Source organism: Tursiops truncatus, chromosome 1 (genome assembly GCF_011762595.2).
Source record: "Tursiops truncatus isolate mTurTru1 chromosome 1, mTurTru1.mat.Y, whole genome shotgun sequence".
NCBI classification, from domain to species: Eukaryota; Metazoa; Chordata; class Mammalia; order Artiodactyla; family Delphinidae; genus Tursiops; species Tursiops truncatus.
Genome location: NC_047034.1, coordinates 80850872 through 80871665, shown reverse-complemented (window position 1 = coordinate 80871665; position 20794 = coordinate 80850872). Strand labels below are relative to the sequence as shown.

General features: G+C 41.1%; 1 protein-coding gene across 1 annotated transcript in view; it reads right to left on the bottom strand.

The window, feature by feature from the left end:
- Nucleotides 1-221: 221 nt before the first annotated feature.
- Nucleotides 222-20794, bottom strand: part of VTCN1 (V-set domain containing T cell activation inhibitor 1) — a 39388-nt gene continuing 18815 nt past the window's right edge. Inside the window, 7 exon segments of the mRNA XM_033861036.2 lie at nucleotides 222-4186; nucleotides 10993-11159; nucleotides 16191-16469; nucleotides 19337-19371; nucleotides 19373-19569; nucleotides 19571-19680; nucleotides 20286-20339. Coding sequence (XP_033716927.1) covers nucleotides 11038-11159; nucleotides 16191-16469; nucleotides 19337-19371; nucleotides 19373-19569; nucleotides 19571-19680; nucleotides 20286-20339 — 797 coding nt within the window. The 3' untranslated portion in view covers nucleotides 222-4186; nucleotides 10993-11037.

Here is a 20794-nt window from a genome sequence, read left to right as displayed (position 1 = left end):
ACAGTCCCCAAGGAACTTTTGGGAACACATGAAGGTGACATTAGAGTGAGTTAGGAGGAGGCTTACAATTTCACTGCCAGCCCCTTTGTGAGTTAGGGAAGGGATTTGGTGGAAATGCCCAAGTGTAATTTAGGAATCACTGCAGTCTCCTCCAGGGAGAAGGGCCGTCTTCCTTACAGATGGCTTCAGATCTTCATGAGCAATGAAGCTGAAAGCTCCCAATGAGTCCTCATAGTTTAATATATATAATAACACAATAGCCAATATTTATATAACGTTACAGATATTTATAGCACTTTTACACATGACCATACTTTTTCAGAAATAGTATGGGTTGTCATGAGAGATTTGAGTTTGAATGCTTTTTCAACCTGTTGGCTTATATGATCTTTGGTAAGTAAGTTACTTAACCTCTCAGGACCTGTTTTCCCCTCTGTAAAATGGTGATGGTGATGGTGCTAGGGTCAAGGTGATACCCACCTTATAAGATAAGGACTGAATGAGACAAATACCTAGTATGATGTTTGAGACCTAGGAGGCACTTGATTTCCTTTCTCTAAAGATGGTTATTTGCGTCAGTAGACCTCACATTTCCACAGTAGTTATATGTTTATGAAGGTAACATATTCAAATATGTCTCACGTTACACAGTGATTCTTAACTCCCGCAATGGGGGTGGAAGTGGTGATGCCTGTATTGTTAAAGAGCACCCCCGCACCCTCAGTGAGAGTCCTTGGTCTACACTTGACACGCCAAGGATCTCTCACTAGTTGGATATTTTTACTCCTGCTTTACTTCAGTGAAGTGAGGATTATTTACCTCTGTGGGAAGACAGTACATTAAGCTAATGAAAAAGGTAGTCGAGAAATTACCTTCTCATGTGTGCCTAGATGCCAGGGAGCATTGTTTTCTTGGGGTGAGGGGGTGCCTGTGGGGAAGTTGTGATGGAAAGAATGGTGGAAAGACAGAATACTCAGTCAGGGTCTAGAGGACCGTTGATTGGGCTATATGGGAGAAAATGGATAAAAGGGAAGGTGAGAGGAACTGAAGACAATTGTCATTTTTCTCATAGATCCTCATTTAGCAGTCTGTGACTTGGCTTCTTCTGGGGTACCTACTGCCTCTAAATAGGAACTGCTGTCTTTATGCTGTAAACTTGTCACATTTCCAGTCTCACCTACCCTAGGTATGAGACCTGGACCTACCACTTGGGTCGTATACGGTTATCTGACTCATCAAAGTCATATTAAGTACCATAAGGTCCTGGAATTTTATCCGTCAAAGCCTAATAGTTCTCCTTATAATGATACATAATGGTTACAAATAAATTTTGGGAACTACAAATAAATTTTGGGAACTGCAAATATGGAAGGCAAAGAGAGAAAGGAAATGGTTTCAGTTTGCTATGAACTGCTTACAGGCTAGATTAACTGAGCATCACTTTTGGCTTATTATAAAGAAGGGATATAGGACTAAGCTATCCATAAAGTTCTTATTCGAAGTATCCTTTAGAGTTTTGGGTAAGGGACTTTATAATTGAAAATGCTAAGGATACTTCTTAGGCCAGGCAATTAGATTTGAACTGAAGAGATAAGATAATGCTGCAGGTGAAATTATGACTTTGAGAAGAGAGAGGCATATCATTATCTGGGGGAGCCTTGCCGTTCATTAGACACAGAGGCTCCCATAGTGGTAACTACAGACACCCCCCTTCTAAGTTGTGACTTAACTGCTTTGGCCCAGAAGATGCTATCAGTAAACAAAGCTTCCTGGGAATGTCTGCTTGATCCTCTTAAGAGCAAGTTTCCAGAGACTGCCTAGGCCCCCATCCTTATTTTGTCGTCATCTTCAAACTGTCCAAGTGCTCAGCAATGAGGAGCAGTAGACAAAAACAACGTGCGATTTTGTGTTAAATTGCATGTATAGACTAGAGAAGAGTAAAATCATAGTGCACAGGACCACTCAAAGACAGCTTCATGGGAAAGAAGAATTTATGCTCGAGAGAGATAGAATTTAAAGAAAGACAAGAGAGCATCTCTAAGGTTCTGTTTTTGTGACTGTTAATTTTTACTCATGGCTCCCATACTGAAACTCCTGGAGATGATTGATGTGAAAGAGGAAATAAGACAGTGTTAGAAGGAGCAAGGTGCTCAGGCGTATAGTAAGACAGTCTGAATTAGAGCAGCTGGTTGGATGTATGGAGACTTTACCAGCTGGAGGGAGATTAGGAATTACAAATTTCATTAATAGAACCAAAGCACATCACAGATGCCATCAGGCAGAAGCCTTATTATTGCAGTAATGACCCCCTGCACGCCCCATCCCCCAATTGACAATGCACAGATTGCGGTCACTGTACACTTCCAACAAATCTGGGTATAGCTGGTAGCCAGTACTTCTCCTTGAAGTTTGACTTGTTCCCTCAAATTGTTAATACTTCTGAAATGTTTTAGCTTTTGGCATCTGGATTTGAGCTTCCCTAGATGTTTGTGGTGTCCATCATATTCTCGTTTTTTACTTCAGTTAATAGCATCTGGTGTCTAATGCCTCTGCACGTATCACTGTGTGGTCATGGACAAGGCCAAAGAATTAACCTGGGTTGAGAGTCGTTATGCTTTCACAGTTTACTTTCTCAGTTTGGTTCAGCATTATTCTCTTGCAAAAGGCCGTTTGGGAACAAGCTGGGAATGCAGCAGTTATTTCAGAAGTCCCCTGGGAATTTGCTCTTTAGCAATTAAATTACCTTTAGACTTTATTCCAACTACCAGTGTGATTTTGAGCAAGTTATATAGCCTGAGGATAGCCAGTTACCCACACTTCACCCTGGGCCTCTGGGTCTTCACCTGAAAAGTGAAAGGACTAGGAAAGAGGATTTTGAGGTCCTTCCACCTCTAAGATTTTGAGAATTTGATAATTCCTGACTAGTAAGAATCAGATTGTTTTGATACTAGAGCAATGGGTTTGTCCACCCGTGTGTATTCTCCCACATTCATCTGCCTCAAGTCTACTGTCACCACTTATTTTCCCAGATGGAGACTTGGCAGGCTGGTAAAGCCTAATGTAGTTCCCTTAAGAAACTAGACCCAGCCACCTTGCCCATACTCACAGGCTCCTGTCATTCCCTCCCATTCATTTATCCATTCATTCATCCGTTCATTCAACAAACATTTATTGAAGGCCCATTATGTGCTATGTACTAATCTTTAAAACCTGATGTATGGCTTTTTATCCATTTTCCCTTATACTCGCATTCTTTGGCAAACTAGGCAGACAACAGCATAGGAAATGTATATTCAATCATTCTTTTGAATGGTCAGAACTCTAAAATCAAGTTTTCTATAACAAAATGTAATACAGGCACAGAAGGTCCAAAGTGCCAGGGAGGCAGTGGTCAACATGCAAAAAGTGTGGGAAGGGGCCTGGCAAGAAAACATTCTTTTCCATCAAAGTTTCATTCCTCAGGGCCTCACTTCAAAGGTTCATTGCCCCTGCTTTCAGAAATCTCTGTTTCAAGGAAGTTACATGTTTTTGCTGCCTTAATTTGAATTTTGACTAGGCAGAGTGCTGAGATCTAAATTCAGCCTGAGAGAACTTGTGATGGAACTCAGGCAGCTCTCTCACAGGACTTGATTTGTAGAGTAGAAAGAAAGGAAAGGAACGTAGAAGCTCAACCAGCTGAAGATAATCCATCAGGAATTCCTGGTTGCCTGAAACTGAGTTCTGTCTCTCTGTGCTGAGGCAGCAGCCAAAGAGAGAGAAACTAATGCCTAATTTTAGGAAGCAAACAGGTTTGTTTGCTCCCCTGTTTTCTAGATCCTTTTCTACTCTACATGAGGGTTTCTTAATCTCAGCACGATTGACATTTGGGGCTGGATAATTCTTTGTTGTGGGTGGCTGGCCTGTATGTTGTAGGATGTTGAGCAGCATCCCTGGGTTCTATCCACCAAATGCCAGTAGCACCTCCAAGTTGTGACAACAAAATTGTCTCCAGAATTTCCAAGTGTCCCCTGAGGTGGTGCAAAGTCACCTGGTTGTGTCCCACCGCTGTAGATGCTGGTGAAAGTTGAGGTCGTCACTGTCCATGCAGGATATGAAGTAGAAGCCTCAAACCCTGTGATGGCAGGATATCACACAGAGTGAAGATGAGAGGTCTTCTTTTCCTGGACCATTCAAGGATGAACATCATCTGAGAAGTAAAATAGCATTAGTTTGTTTTAAAAATCAGGTGTTCACATAGTTTAGAAAATCAGTGTTGCCCAACTACATTTTTTATGTTAAAATTATGATGATTTTCCACATATCTTAAGCATGTGTCAGGTGGGAGGAGATGCCAGGGCACTTTCGCTCTGTAAATGAAAAGTGAATCATTTGACCCATCACTAAAATACAGCTACCTCTGAATTATGAAGTGGCAGCTGATTAGCAGCTTCTTACTGAATCCACCAGTTTAATTTGTGGATTATAAAATGTGGATATATTGCAATCAAAACTTTCTAGAAACTTCCTCAGAGCAACATTACAGCAGTATAGCTAAAGATTCTGAGACAAATGAGATGCAGTATCCCATTCTCTCACTCCCTGGATGGGGATGGGGAGGTCCCTGAGATATGGGGATATACTTGTCTCTACATTCACTTTACTTCAAGAGTCTAATACACTTCTCTAGTTCAGATGAATTGTTTCCCAACTTTTCATATATGTCTTTGAAGATAAATTTATCTTCTTCATATTGAAGTCTTCTGTGGGTTGCTTTTGGCTTCTTCTTCTTGATGTTATTTGTTCACTCCTGAGTTCTAGACATAAATTCATTTCTCCCCAGAACTATAAAACTAGGTCATATCTTGTGGTGAAATAGTTCTGCAGATTCCTGGAATTCTGAAAATAACAGCAATAGGATACCATTACAGCCATTCAACAAACATTTTTCAAGAACTGAAAGTCTCCCTTCCACTTGTTTTTCTGTATTCCCTTAAGGAAAGGGATCATCCTCAGAGCAAACAGGAACTGAGAGAGGAACTATGGGCAGGCTCCTAGATAGAAGTGGAAAGGTGGCTTCTATCTGAGTTCTCAACCAGGCAATGTGTGTGACCTAAAGTGTCATGATCAGTTATAATATGTATCTCAAGTAATGATCTCTTCATTTATTTTTTTTAAATTGATTTAAGGTTATCCCTCTGCAATTCTAGAGAGAAAGAGATGGAGCTGCAGCTAACCAGGTAACAGTATATAACCCTTTGTGTACTGCATGTGAACATGTATGTCTTGGTTTATTTAAAAAAAAAAAAAAGACTGCAAATTTTACTGCTCTAAGGGAATACAAGATAAAGATGAATAAGCTATAATTTATAGGTCAGATTATCTAGTCACAGTATATTAAAAACTCATTTCCTTGTGGGAATCAAGGAAAGAAGAAAGGGCTCCTACTAAAGAGATACTCAAAGGATAGTTTCCTTAGGGAAATCTCCCTCCAGTGATAACCATGGAGGTCGGAAATGATGGAAACTGGCAGATTTCCTTACAAAGAATCTGTTTTGTGCACTTCACCATAGTGTTTGGAGAACAGGAGAAAGAATGAAAAGCAGATGAAGAGACCCCCGGCCAAGATGGTGGAGTAGAAATACCCTGAGCTAACCTTTCACAAGCACACCAAAATCACAACCATTTGCAGAAAAACCATCGATGAAAAAGGCCGGAGCCTACCAGAAAAGATCTTCTACAACTAAAGACATAAAGAAGGAACTACAGTGAGACAGGTAGAAGAGGCAGACTCAACGATAGAGTCAAGTCTCATACTCCCAGATGGGTGACCCACAAACTGGAGGATAATTACATTGCAGAGGTTCTCCCAAAGGAGTGAGAGATCTGAGCCCCATATCAGGCTCCCCAGCCCAGGAGTCCTGCACCAGGAAGACAAGCCCCCAGAACATTTGGCTTTGAAGGCCAGTGGGGCTTACTTTTAGGAGAGCCAAAGGGCGGGAGGAAGAGAGACTTCACTCTTAAAGGGTGCACACGAAATCTCACATGCTCTGGAACCCAGGGCAGAAGCAGTAATCTGATAGGAGCCTGGGTCAGACATACCTGCTGATCCTGGAACGTCTCCCAGAGAGGCAGGAGGCAACTGCATATCACCCTAGAAACACAAGCACTGATGGCAGCCATTTTGGGGAGCTCCTACCATGTGGACACTGGTACTGGCAAATGCCATTGTGAAACTCTCCTTCTAGCTCATCAGCACCAACACCTGGCCCCACCCAACAGCCTATAGTCAACAGTGCTGGGATGCCTCAGGCCAAGCAGCTAACTGGGCAGGGACACAGCCCCACCCATCAGCAGACTGGCTACCTTAAGACCACCTGAGCCCATAGCTGCCTCTGGACATGGCCCAGGACCCAGCTCCACCCACCAGTGGGCAGGTACCAGCCCCAGAATCCCCTGGACCCTGATGCTGCCCTCCAGGAAGCCTATTCTAGCCTCTGGGCCAGCTTCATCCACAAGGGGGCAGACACTAGATGCAAGAAAACCACAATCCCAGAGCCTGAAGACCTAGCCTGCCACCAGTAGGCCAGACCCTGTCCTGGGGAGCAGCTGGGCCCCAGCCCTAACCACTAGCAGGCCAACGCAAACTTTGAGACACCCCAGACCCAACTGTGTCAGGAACCGCGCCCACCCACAGCAATTGAAGACCAGCCCTGGGACCCCTGGGCCCTGCATTTGGACTCTAGGACATGGCTTTGCCCACCAGTAGACCGGCACTAACACCCTTGCTTCACCCATCAGTCAGTGGACAATATTACCAGAGTTTTCTGGACCCTGACTCCATCCACTCATGACCCAGCACTATCCCTGGGTCCCCGTGGGGTTCCGCAGTCAGCTGCCTCTGCAGCCAGCAGCCTCCACATGAGACAGGGCCTGGCAACGTTGGACCAAGGGCTAACCAAGCTTACTAGACCTCCCACATAGTCAGCCTGCGACAACAGGAGGACCCATGCAATCCTCATATGAAGAACTCTAGGGCGTACAGCTTGAGTGATGAGAGAGGAGTGTGCTGTTGGTACGCATCGGAGGTCTCCCACAAAATATCACTGCTCCAGGGTCGTAAAATGTAACCAACCTACCAGATACATAAAAATACAAACAGCAAGGTAGCAAAATGAGGTGACAGAGGAACGTGTTCCAGACGAAGGAACAAGATAAAAGCCCAGAAGAACAACTAAGTGGAGATAGGCAATCTACCTGAGAAGGATTTCAGGGTAGTGATTGTAAACATGATCAGAGAACTAGGGAGAAGAATGGATCCAAAGAGTGAGAAGTTAAAAGTTTTTAACAAAGAGTTAGAAAATACATATTGATAGAACAACCAAACAGAGATGAAGAATACAATAACTGAAATGAAAAATATACTAGAAGGAATCAACAGTAGACTAAATGATGGATCAGTGAACTGGAAGACAGTAGTGGAAATCACTGATGCTGAACACAAGAAAAAGGAATGAAAAGAGGACACAAACCTCTGGGACAACATCAAGTGTACTAATATTCACATTATAGGGGTCCCACAAGGCAAAGAGAGAGAGAAAGGAACTGAAAACATATCTGAAGACATAATAGCTGAAAACTTCACTACCCTGGGAAAGGAAATAGACATCCAAGTCCAGAAAGTGCAGGGAGTCCCATCCAGGATTAACCCAAAGAGGAATACACCAAGACACATTGTTACTAAAATGGCAAAAACTGAAGATAAAGAGAGAATATTAAAGGCAGCAAGGGAAAACCAACAAATAACATACAAGGGAACTCCTATAAGGCTATCAGCTGACTTTTCAGCAGAAACTCTGCAATTTGGAAGGGAGTGGCACAATATATTTAAAGTGATAAAAGGGAAAAACATACAACCAAGAATACTCTAGCCAGCAAGACTGTTGTTCAGATTTGATGGAGAGATCAAAAGCTTTACAGGCAAGCAAAAGTTAAGAGTTCAGCACTACCAAACCAGCTTTTCAAGAAATGTTAAAGGAACTTCTTTAAGTTAAAAAGAAAAGGCCAAAGCTGGAAACATGAAAATTATGAAAGGAAAAAGCTCATAGGTAAAGGCAAACATAAATGTAGGAAATCATATCATGCACAAAGCTAGTAAGAAGGCTAAAAGACAAAAGTAGTAAAAATCATCTATATCCTCAGTAAGCAGTTAAGGGATACACAAATAGATGTAAAATATGATATCAAAAACAGTAATCATGAGGGAAGGAGAGTACAAATGCAGGGTTGTTCAAATGCATTTGAAATTAAGAGATCAGCAACTTGATACAATCACGTATATATATTTAGATCTATATAAAAACCTCATGGTAACCACAAATCAAAAACCTATGCTAGATACACAAAAAAGTAAAAGGAATCCAAGCATAACACTAAAGATGGTCATCAAATCACAAGAGAAGAGAACAAAAGAAAGGAACAAGACAGACAGAAACAAACCCCAAACAATTAACAAAGTGGCAACAAGAACACATACATATCAATAATTACTTTAAATTTAAATGGACTAAATGCTCCAGTCAATAGACTTAGAGTGGCTGAATGGATAAAAGAACAAGACCTGTATACATGCTGCCTACAAGAGACTCACTTCAGATCTAAAGACACACAGACTGAAAGTGAGGGGATGGAAAAAGTTATTCCATGAAAATTGAAATCAAAAGAAAGCTGGGGTGGCAAAACTTATATTAGACAAAATAAGCTTTAAAATAAAGACTGCTATAAGAGACAAAGAAGGACACTGCATAATGATCGCGGGGTCAATCCAAGATGAAGATCTAACAATTGTGAATATATATGCATCCACCATAGGAGCACCTAAATACATAAAGCAAATGTTAATGGACGTAAAGGGAGAAATCAACAGTAACACAACAATAGTCGGGGACTTTAACACCTCACTTACGTCAATGGACAGATCTTCCAGACAAAAAAATCAGTAAGGAAACACTGGCCTTGAATGACACATTAGACGAGATGGACTTAATGTCTATATCTATCTATCTATCTATCTGTCTATATATATATATCACATTTCATTCAAAAGCAGAATACACATTCTTTTCAAGTGCACATAGAACATTCTCCAGGATAGATCACATGCTAGGCAACAAAACAAGCCTTGGTACATTTTTAAAAATTGAAATCATATAAAGCATCTTTTCCAATCACAGTGCTATGAAACAAAAGAAGTCAACTACAAGAAAAAAAGACTGCAAAAAAAAAAAACACACCGAAACATGTGGAGGCTAAACAATATGCTACTAAACAACCAATGGGTCAATGAAGAAATCAGAGGAAATAAAAAAGAAATACCTAGAGACAAATGAAAATGAAAACACAATCCAAAAATCTACGGGACACAGCAAAAGCAGTTCTAAGAGGGAAGTTTATAGCGACACAAGCTTACCTCAGGAAACATGATCTAACCTGATTCCACAGCAGCCCCATAAGAAAGGGTTTCCTCTGATTTTGTTGTTTGCATACCACCTTCGCAATTTTTATAATATCCATGTACTACCTTTTATCTAAGTATACAACTTTATATTTGTATTTCAACCACTTTTTTTAATACATCTTTATTGGAGTATAATTGCTTCACAATACCATGTTAGTTTCTGTTGCACAACAAAATGAATCAGCCATATACATACACATGTCCCCATATCCCCTCCCTCTTGAGCCTCCCTCCCATCCTCCCTATCCCACCCCTCTAGGTCATCTCAATCACTATTTTTTAAAATAAATGTAAAAATTTTTTTACCACACTCAAAAAAGCAAAGCAGATCAACAGATTTTTGTCTGCCCTTGAGGACTTAACAATCTAGGCAAGGAATATATGTGCCTCAGAGAGTGTAAGATATTATAAATTATACATGCTCACCAAGGGGATGTGAGATAAAAGGACCAGCAGGAAATGGGTGAAGGAAGTGTGGACCTGAATTAGCATAGAGTAGAGGAGATTTCCAGGAAGGGGCAGAGAGAGAGGGAGCAAGGCCAGAGAGCAGTAGTAGGCAGCTGAGAGAAGGAGGAACCTTAGGGAGAGAAACTTAGAGAGCTGTGACTGCATAGCTGAGGACTTTAACTTTGATATACTAGTGCCCAGAGAGTCACTTCAGGTTGCAGAGTAAAGGACTGCTGTGATGAAAATAGCATTTGAAAACTTTTATTCTGGCACCTTGTTTCCTATCACCTGAAACAGAGGGAGGAGCAAGTACAAGGTTTTAGAACTAGTCGGGGCATGAGATGATTAGGGTCAATCTGAAAGACAACATGGGCAAATACTGTAGAGCTTGGTAACAAATTGACCTGAAGGACAGAGGGGACAAAAATAGCTCTAAGGTTGTGAGCCTGGTGCATGGTGGCAGTGCCACTGAGTAATGTGGTAGTGTTGACTGTAACTTCACAAGCTCAGTTGTATACAAATTCCACATGCAGAAGAATATTCAGAAAGAGATGTCCTACTAGTAATTAGAGCCAGAGGAGTGAAGTGAGAGTGCGAAGTCTTAGCAAGAGGGCTAGTTGGTGAGTGCTTCGTCAAGTCTCCAGTCAACAGGGGCTTTGTTGAGGGGGGCTGGGAGGAGGCCACTTATGTGAGCGATTATGCTCATGTCATGATGTTTCATTGTGAAATCCAGAGTAATGAGTCAGGGCCAAATATCTCTTTCTCTTCAATAAGATATGTTTGCCTTCAAGGATGACTGAATAAATGAAAAGGTGTTTGAATTTACACAAATATTTGAATTGCATAGAGTTGTTTTTCCTGTACGTCTGTCAATGAGGTCTCTACTCTTTGTTAACAAATGCTTACCTTTCACAATAGCAGTGGAAATAGTGCCTACTGCCCTGACGTTATTAAATGTTTCTCTCTGGGGCTGGTGCTGGGAGCTGCTTGATTCCTGTTAGGGACACAAACACACATAGTGGCTCCCCGACACCATTCGTGATTCATCTCACCTGTCGTACTAGTGACTCTGCATGTTTCTGTGTAGCCAAGGTGCATTATTTTAGCATCAGGTAAGGGCAGAGAGGCAGGAGTACCCAGGTGATGGCAACAGAAGAGACACACAGGGAAGCCTTTGAGTTCAGCAGCTGGAGGTGACTTTGCCTTTTAATCTCAGAGTCTGTAAAGGGAGAGAAAAAAGTTTAGGGTCATAGAGGAAAAGCTGGATGTCTCCTTCACATGGCTGGTTAGCAAAGAAAAATACCCCCCAAAAACAGAACAGATTGTTCCTAATATAACTTGTGCCCTAATTTGAGGGCAGTTTTGTACCCCATTCTCTACCTTTCTGTAACTAGCTTAAAAGCAGAGCTTTCCCTTTCTGCAAAGAAGTTCCATTCTCTCGTCCACTCCAGTGAGCCCTCAGCCAAATGAAAAACGATTCCAATAAACACACTGCTGTTGGTTACCAAATAAAGAGTAGGTTAAACCAACAGCCATGGCCAGTCCTGGGTGTCAGACAGATTTTTCTTCCTCTAGGCAGTGACCTTTACAGGTTCTGTGTCATTTGCTTTCCTCACACCACTACAGAGTAATGAGAAAGTATTGTTCTCATTTTGAAGTAGAGAAAGGCAGAAGTGAAGAAATTAAATTACTCTTTACTCTATTTTCTCCCTCGACAGTCCAGTGTCATTTAGCTCATTTCAGCTCTGATACTTACTAGCTGTGTGACTTCAGGCAAGTTTAGGCAAGTTACTCTATATGTGCTACAGTTTCTTCATCTATAAAATAGGGCCAAAATAATAATAATCAACTTCATAGGATTCTTGTGAGGATTAATGAGTTAATACAAGTAAAGCACTTAGAACCTGGCACCATAGTAAGCATTCAGTAAGTATTAGCTGTCAAGACAATAACAGTAACCCCACTCAAGCCTAATAAACATTACTTCCATTAAGCTGATCATTTTCCCAATCCACCTCCTTAGCACGAATTCTGTCCTAAATTCCACATCTGTATTTACAGTTGCTACTATATGTCAGTTAAAAATACAATTATTCAGCAAATATTTTTGAGCACCTGTTGTTTGAGTTCAAAGGAATCCAATAACACCCTCTCCCCAGCTGAGTTCTGGACCAATTAAAGAGCAAGACAAAGTGAGGCAACTGGAAGACTAAAATCACCTTTATTCCTGATAAATCTGATAATAAAGGATTAAGCATTGTCTGCAGGGAAGTGGGCTGCAGCCCAGACTTCCCCAGTGACGGGCAGCACAAGACTGGGGCAGGCTTCCTCCCACAAGGGCAGATTCTACCCCTGCAAACTGTTGGCTTAGAGGAGAAGAGTAGAATGTATACTTCTGGTTAGCTAGAGAGAAAAGGAAAAATGAGGAGCTGGGCTATTTATACCCAGCTTCTCCTAATAAACTCACTAATTGGGAAAGTTAATTTCTCTTCCTCTGGGGAAGAGTGAAAGAGGAGAGAAGAGAGACTAGAAGGGTTACGTTGGTGGGGATCTCTTCCCATGGAAGGAAACATGTGGAGGAGGGATGAAGCAGTCTCCCCCAGACTTGGTGTATGCTGGGTAATGTGCTAAGCATTGGACATCTCTACCTTTGTACGTAGTGGGCACTTTCAACTCAACAGCTCTAAAATCTTCATCTTTTTACCAGACATGTTGCTTTTCCTACATTTTCATTTTTGTTGTTGGTAGCATTACTAACCTCCTAAGCAACCTGGATATAGCAATATCAGACCCCTTTTGACTTGTTCCTTCTCTTGTCCTTCACATTTGTGTCACCAAGGCCTGTAGGTTATTTTCTTCATTAACTTTTGATTCTCCCACCTTTCCTTCCCATTGTCGCTGCCCCAGTTAAGGCCCTCATAATTTCTCCCCTGGACATTGACATAGGCTTCTGACTTCATGCCTTCCTAGTCTATCAAAACCATACTTTTTCTTCAAAACCCAGCTTGAACTCTTCCTCATCTATTGAGCCACTACAGTCATAATTAACTACTCTTTCCTGTGGGTACCATATCCACACTGATTAACTTCTCTTATGACAACTGTGCTATTCATCTCAGTGTTTCATGGGACTTACAAATTACTTTGTATATATTTGGCACTAAATAGATACTTGTTGAACGAATGACCCAGATGAGCAGTATAGTTAGAGAACACAGGATATAAACCTCATGGCCTCATTCAGTTGTTTAAAAACTTACTTTGTGCATGGTAAGAAGGAATTATGTTATTTTATCTTAATTTTGAGCTATGTCATGCTTCTAAAAGTTGGATATAGTCCTAGTACTGGTACACGGAACACTTGTTCTGATGTATCCTATAAGCATGTATGGAAAAAGAACCTGCTCACTGAACAAAAGCTGTGCCCAATTTCTGTGGTTTGTTTGGTTATTGCCATTTCTATTAGAAGACATTAGTTATATAGTTGGAGCTTTTAATTGAGATCTAAACTGAAATACTGTTGTTAACACTCATTGTTTTAAATGCCTAATGCTTATTTCCCCCTTCTCTTCTGGGAAGGCCTTCCATCCAGGTACTGCCTCATTGGTCTAAGTATGGGCAGCTGACCGAAGTGGAGCCGTTCTGGGAATATATTCAATAGAATCAGACTGAGGGATTGAGCTTCAGTCTAGTTACTCTCTTGAGTGAAAGAGACTTTTAAAGGTAGGAGCTCTTGGCAACCATATTCTGCCCTATAGACTAAAACAAGAGAGAGTAAATTAGAGAGCAAAGAGAATAAAGTAGAAATGAGGGACAAAGAATGGAATTTAAGTTCTTGGATCCAGCTGTTATTGAAGCCACACTGCACTTTCTGTCCTTGGTTTCATGAGACATCCTAATACCCTTCTAATAAATTCCTTCTTTTAGCTTAGGCTTCAGTTGGTTTTGTTTTCTGTTATAGGCAACTAAAAGTGTTCTAATTGGTACAGTCACCAGTTTGTTTCACAGGATAGTGGAAGAGCTCTCTCTTTCTCATATATATGATTTTTTATTAGATGCTTTTTTATTGTGGTAAAAAACGTAATATGAAACTTACTATCTTAACCATTTTAAGTGTACAGTTCAGTAATGTTAAGTATATTCACATTCTTGTGAAAAAAATCTCCAAAACTTTTTCATTTTGCAAATCTGAAACTATACCCATTAAACAACAACTCCGTATCCTTTCCCCTTGGCCCCAGCTCCTGGTAACCATCATTGTACTTTGTTTCTATGAATTTGATTACTTCAGATACTTTATAAGTGGAATCAAATGGTAGAATCAAATAATATTTATCTTTCTGTGACGGGCTTCACTTATAGCATAATATCCTGAAAATTCATCCATGTTGTAGCATGCAAAAGGATTTCCTTCCTTTTTAAGGCTGAATAATGTCGCATTGTATGTATACCACATTTTGTTTATCCATTCGTCTGCTGGTGGACATTGGGGCTGCTTCCTCCTCTTGGTTATCGTGAATAATGCTGCTGTCAACATGGGTGTGCAAATATATCTTTGAGACACTGCTTTCAGTTTTTTTGTACATAATACACAGAAATGGAACTGCTAGATCATTTGGAAGTTCTATTTTAAGTTTTTTGAGGAACCTCCCATACTGTTTTCTATAGTGGTTGCACCATTTTACAGTCTCACCATCATACACAAGTATTCCAATTTCTTCTCATCCTCACCAACACTTGTTTTCTGTTGTTGTTGTTGTTAGTAGCCATTCTAATTAGTATGAGGTGATATTGTGGTTTCCGTTTACATTTCTCTGATGATTAGGGATGTTGAACATCTTTTCATATACTTGTTGGCCATTTTGTATATCTTCTTTGGAGAAATGTCTGTTCGAGTCCTTTGCCCATTTTTTAACCAAGTTATTTGACTTTTTCATTGTTTAATTATAGAAGTTCTTTATGTATTCTGGATACTAATCCCTTATCAAACATATGATTTAAAAATATTTTCTCCCATTCCATAGGTTGCCTTTTTGTATATATAAATTTTAATTAAAAAATAGCTGATGAGGAACTTCCCTGGTGGCGCAGTGGTTAAGAATCCACCTGCCAGTGCAGGGGACATGGGTTCGATCCCTGGTCCAGGAAGATCCCACATGCTGCAGAGCAACTAAGCCTGTGAGCCACAACTACTGAGCCTGCACTCTAGAGCCTGCGAATCACAAGTACTGAGCCCACATGCCACAACTCCTGAAGCCTGTGTGCCTAGAGCCCATGCTGTGCAACAAGAGAAACCACCACAATGAGAAGCCTGTGCGCCACAACGAAGAGTAGCCCCTGGTCACCACAACTAGAGAGAAAAGCCAGCGCCCAGCAATGAAGACCCAATGCAGCCAAATAAATAAATAAATAAAATTATTTTTAAAATAGCTGATGAAAATATGGTTTATTCAGTTAAATTCAGCAAACATTTAAAGGGCACTTAAAATGTGCAAGGTATTCTGTTTGGTACTAGGCTTGATATAAGACAGTGGTTCTCCTGATATACTCCTTCCCCTATAGCTTGAATTCAATTTAACCCCAGCAGGGATGGTTTTAAAATTCATAATTCAGTCTATGCATTTCCTTGACACTAGCTCAACCCTAGGTTTTGTAATATACTAAAGCACTGCAGGGAGACTAGGGTGTTGAGCCTCCCTGGCTCCTGGTCTTCTCAGCCTGGGAGGCCAGCTTAATCTGGAGCTTTCAGATTAATCTTGTGCCAATATTAGTGGGACCTTGAGCAAGTCCTGGAAGGACTGAATAAGAAAGACTGAGGCAGACTCTAAGACCTTTAGTCTTCAAATCAGAAGTCTTCTCAAAGGCAGGATAGACCCAAACCAATCTGGGGGGACTCGGGATGTAGATCACCAGCTGAATATATCAAAGATTTCAAATCATCATCACTTCTCCACTGCTTTACCAAACCAATCCTTCTGAGTTAGGGCCTCAGAATCCTAAACACTGCCCTCCAGACAGTAAGAAGGTATACAAGATGAAAACTCATTGCCACCTTTGACCTGTATGCCATAAATATTGTTTTGTATTAGTTTTCTTCTTACATAATGCAATCCCAACTGGAATTGTGATCGAGATCTCTGTGAAACTTTCTATGCCCTGGTACATAATATATCTGTTAAAGAAATTAGATTTTAGTTTACACTAGATTATAACCCCAATAAACCCATACCAAATGTGTAAAGGAACCCACCTGTCACTTTGATATCCCCTGTGGCTTTGGCAATGTTGTTTTCAATCATACAGGAGTATGTGTTGTTGATCGTGACATTGTAGAGTACAGATACAACCTTTATGGTCACATTCTTAGAGTTCAGCTCAAAGCTGGTGTCGGAGACTTCTGAGAAGTTGGCTCCCCAGTCAACTTGGGATGCCCAGACCACTGTTGGCTGGGGAAACCATCAGGGAGCCTCACATCGTAAGCTCTCTGAGGTGGCGTTACAGTCCACGTTCACTTCTGGGATGCTGAAGGCTGCAGGGTTGAAGGTCAAAAAGGGGCAGGGGTCAAGGTCAGACGGATAAGACAATATAGCCTTTGAAGTGCTAGGTCTTAAAAACACATTGAAGTGACTCAGTACTTTCCCAGTGGGCTGTCTATGTATGACCCATTGTATTGTAGATGCAAAAAATGATTTGCTCATAGTATTGCTATACATCACAACACTTTGGACAATATCACAAACTCCAAGGACCTAAGTTCTAGGTATACTTGTTACAACACATAAATTTCTCCAAGTAAGAGGAGTTCCAGTGATCACACAAAAAAATTATCAATTAGGGAAACTGGGTATTTATTTTCCTAGGCACCTATGAAGCCTCCTGAATTTTATGTAATTTTTCTGCCTGGAGGGTAAAAGCGTGGGGAGGGAGAAGGAAGAAACAAACAGCATTCACCTACCCACAGAAATTCCATACACAGGCCTTGTCATCATGGGGATCTGAAGTTTGCTTGGGTAGAGACTGCCCAGCCCTGGTATCCATGAATAAAGACAGGCATTTGTTTTCTTTTAAGATAATTCTCCTCACTGGAGAGGCAAGTACATTTTGAATTTAAGACAAACTTCCTCCTCTATCTAGGCAGAGAGACACTTATAGAAAATGTTAAGGCCTGGACTTTGGCCTGTAAAATGTTTATTATGCCAAAAGGGCAAGATACAAATTATTAATTTATTTAGCATCTTCCTCTGCCCAGGACTGTGCTAGTGTGGACTGAGAGGTGGAAGGAAAGCCTTTGCCATGCCCTTCAAGAGCCTGCTGCCTAGCAGGAGAGACGTACTTGGAGCACATACTTGGAGCAGGCAGGGCACAAGCTCCTGGGAAATGATGTGGGAACCTGAGTGCACATGACAATGAACCACCGTTTATTGAGGGTGTGCTCTGTGCTAGGGACCAAATTCCAGACATTTTTTTTGTTCCTCACAACAGTCCTAGGGATATCTATTATTGTGCCCATTTAACAAAATAAGCTTTTAATTTTAGAATAACTAGATTTACAGAAAGGTTGCAAAGATTAGTACAGAGAGTTCTTGTATACTTCTCACCCAGTTTCCCCTAACATTAACATCTTAGATAACCATGATGCATTTGTCAAAACTGAGAAACTATCATTCGTATATTACTATTAACTAAACCAGCCTTTATTTGGATTTTACCAGTTTTCCCACTAATGTCCATTTTATATCCCAGGATCCCATCCAGAATACCACATTGCACTTATTTGTCATGTCTTTTTAGATTCCTCTGGTCTGTGACAGTTTTTCAGTCTTCCCATGTTTTGCATGATCTTGACAGTTTTGAGGAGTACTGGCCAGGTATTTTGTAGAATGCCCCTCTATTGTAATTTGATGTTTTTCTCAAGATTAGACTGAGGTTATGGGTTTTGGAGAGGAAAACTATAGAAGTAAAAGTGCCCTTCTCATCATGTCACATCAGAGAGTGCATGCTGTTAACATGATTTATCACGGGGATGTTAACTTTGATCACCTGGCTGAGTCTATGTTTGCCAGGTTTCTTTGGAAGCTGGACTTCACTAAGTCTAACACACCCTAAGTGCGGTGGTCGGGGAGGGGGAAGTTCTAAGCTCCGCTTCCTGCAGGGGGAGAGATCTACATACATTATTTGGAATTCATCTATAAAGAAGATTTGTTTCATCTCCCTCATATAAGTATGGACTCGTGTATTTATTTTATGCTTAGTTATAATTTAATACTATATTGCTTCTTCTGTTGCTCAGATGGTTCCAGCTTTGCCATTGGAAGCCCTTTCAGTTGGCCCCAGTGTCCCTTTGACCTGACTTTATTAACCCCTATTTTAAGATAAAGAAGCTGAGGCTCAGTGAGGTTGCCTTGCCCAGGCCACTGTATGTGCCTAGGTCTGACTAGATCTATGCTTCAAACCACTACATACACATATTATGAAAGGTCCAAGAGAGATCTGTGCAGGCTAGCTTAGCCTGGGATGCCTCAGGATACTTTCTGCCTATCCTTCAAGGCTCCTCCCAAATGTCAAATTCTCTCTATGGGGGCCTTCCTGTCCCTTTCCTCCCTATGCATTTGGATATGATCTCTTTCTTCCTCTGAATCCCCAAATCACTCTATTTATATTTTCTCTTAAAGCATTTAATACACTTTACTAATTATTGTAGATATGTTTCTTATCTACATATTTTTCTTATTTACATATGTTTCTCATCTCTGCCCCGACCCTCAACTCTATAAGCTCTACACTCTCAGCTCTACAGAAGGAAGGACAATTATCTTTGTTTTCTTAATCATCTTCTTACTCCTTCCAATATCTCAGTCCCTTGTACATAAATACAGAAAATATGTTAAATTTAGTTGGTAAGAAAGCATGGATTTCATTGGAGGAGGATTAGTGAGTTTATAGGCCAATATTGTTTTGGTCAGTTACCTTTGAACTTCTCCTATAATGGGTTCCACTGTCGTGAGTCCCTGGAGATACTGATTTCAGACTTGGGCTAGGGCCTACTTAGCACAGAAAAGTCTCAGACCAGATCATAGTCTTCTCTCACTAGCAAGACCAAAGGGAAAGAACAGAGAGATGGAGAAAACATATTCTGGCAAAATATTTCAGGGAATATATGAGAAAATTCAGAAGAGGCTAGAGTCCTGAGCAAAAGATTTTAAGACCTAATATTATAGTGGGTTACTTCCGGAGCTGGTGTGGGTCTTGGACAGCAAGGATGGCTGCTAGCAGAATTCGGATGGTCTTTGATATTAGTCACTCGTGAGCATAATATGACATTTCATCAGCAATTCACACTCTCTAGTCTCAAATATCTTCTGGCACCTTCTTTCCCTCTCTTCAAAAGTAACTTACCTCCAGTTTTATACTCGAGGTTAGCATTCCCCTTTAGAAGTGATGATGTAACACTTATAGGTACTAGCATCTGTGAGTTGCACAGTTTTCAGCATCAGAGAGGCATTGCCAACTATTACTTGATCAGCAAACACTGCTGTCTGACCTCTGAACGTTTCATGCTGGTCCGACAGGTCATCTTTGCCTTCTTGGAACTCATGGGCCAAGCCCATTACACCTTCCTTCAGCCACTGTTATCATGATATCAGAAAGTTTGATGTGGGGTTCAAAAGTGCAGCTCAGGATTCCATCCTCCCCAGTGTTCCCAGCTGAGGTGAGAGTAGTGACTGTGACGGAGTGTCTTCCTACAATTCAGGAAACAAGGGTCAATGCCAAGGGAAGCTTTGGAACATCTACAACCAAATCCTTCATTACTAAAAAGCCAAACAGGGACTTCTGTAATAAATTAGAAATATACAAAACAGGAGAGGCATGAAAAAAGAAGACATAAGAATAGAAAGAGTATTACGACGATAGTTTTGATACCTACAGCAGATCTGCCAACAGCAGATAAAAAAGCTACACTTTTTTTTTTTGCGGTACACGGGCCTCTCACTGCTGTGGCCTCTCCCGCTGCGGAGCACAGGCTCCGGACGCACAGGCTCAGAGGCCATGGCTCACGGGCCCAGCCACTCTGCGGCATGTGGGATCCTCCCGGACCGGGGCACGAACCCGTGTCCCCTGCATCGGCAGGCGGACTCTCAACCACTGCGCCACCAGGGAAGCCCCAAAGCTACACTTTTTGAGACCAAGCAACTGAAATCTTGAGACCAAATAAGAGGAGAACGTATTGGACTTGGGTTTTGAAGATGGGAATTCAGATCCTGGTTTTGTCACTTAAGAGCTACGTGACCTTGACTACATCTCTGGATCTCAGAAAAATGGAGGTAATGATATCTGTCTTACCTACCGTAAAGTGCTCTTGTGAGGATCAAATCAAATGGATGTGAACTTGATTTGCAAACTGTAATTACACATATAAGGTATTGTTATTCTCAGTTAACCAGAAGTGGCACAGACGTGAAACCTCACGTTAACTAAATATGGCTAATAATTCTGAAGAATGCTAAATTCTAAGTGTTGTTACTTTTATCTCCACTTGAATGATGAAGAAACGAAGGCATAGAGAATAGAAGTGATCTGGTCAAGGTCAGAGTGCTACCTATGGCATAATGAAGAATGATACTTAATTAAATTGATTTTTGGCCTAAGATAGAAGTCACACCCTTCTCTCCAAACATATAACAAGTACAAGTATTAATTATGGTGACAGCCACATCCACTGCCTCTTCCCCGCTTGCCTAGCTGACAGCCCACTCAGTCTGTAAAGGACTGACCAGCTCTTCTCTCTGTACTGGAGGCTGCTGACTGCGGATGCCTACAGGGGTGCTTTAATTAACTGAATATTCTTGAGAGCCT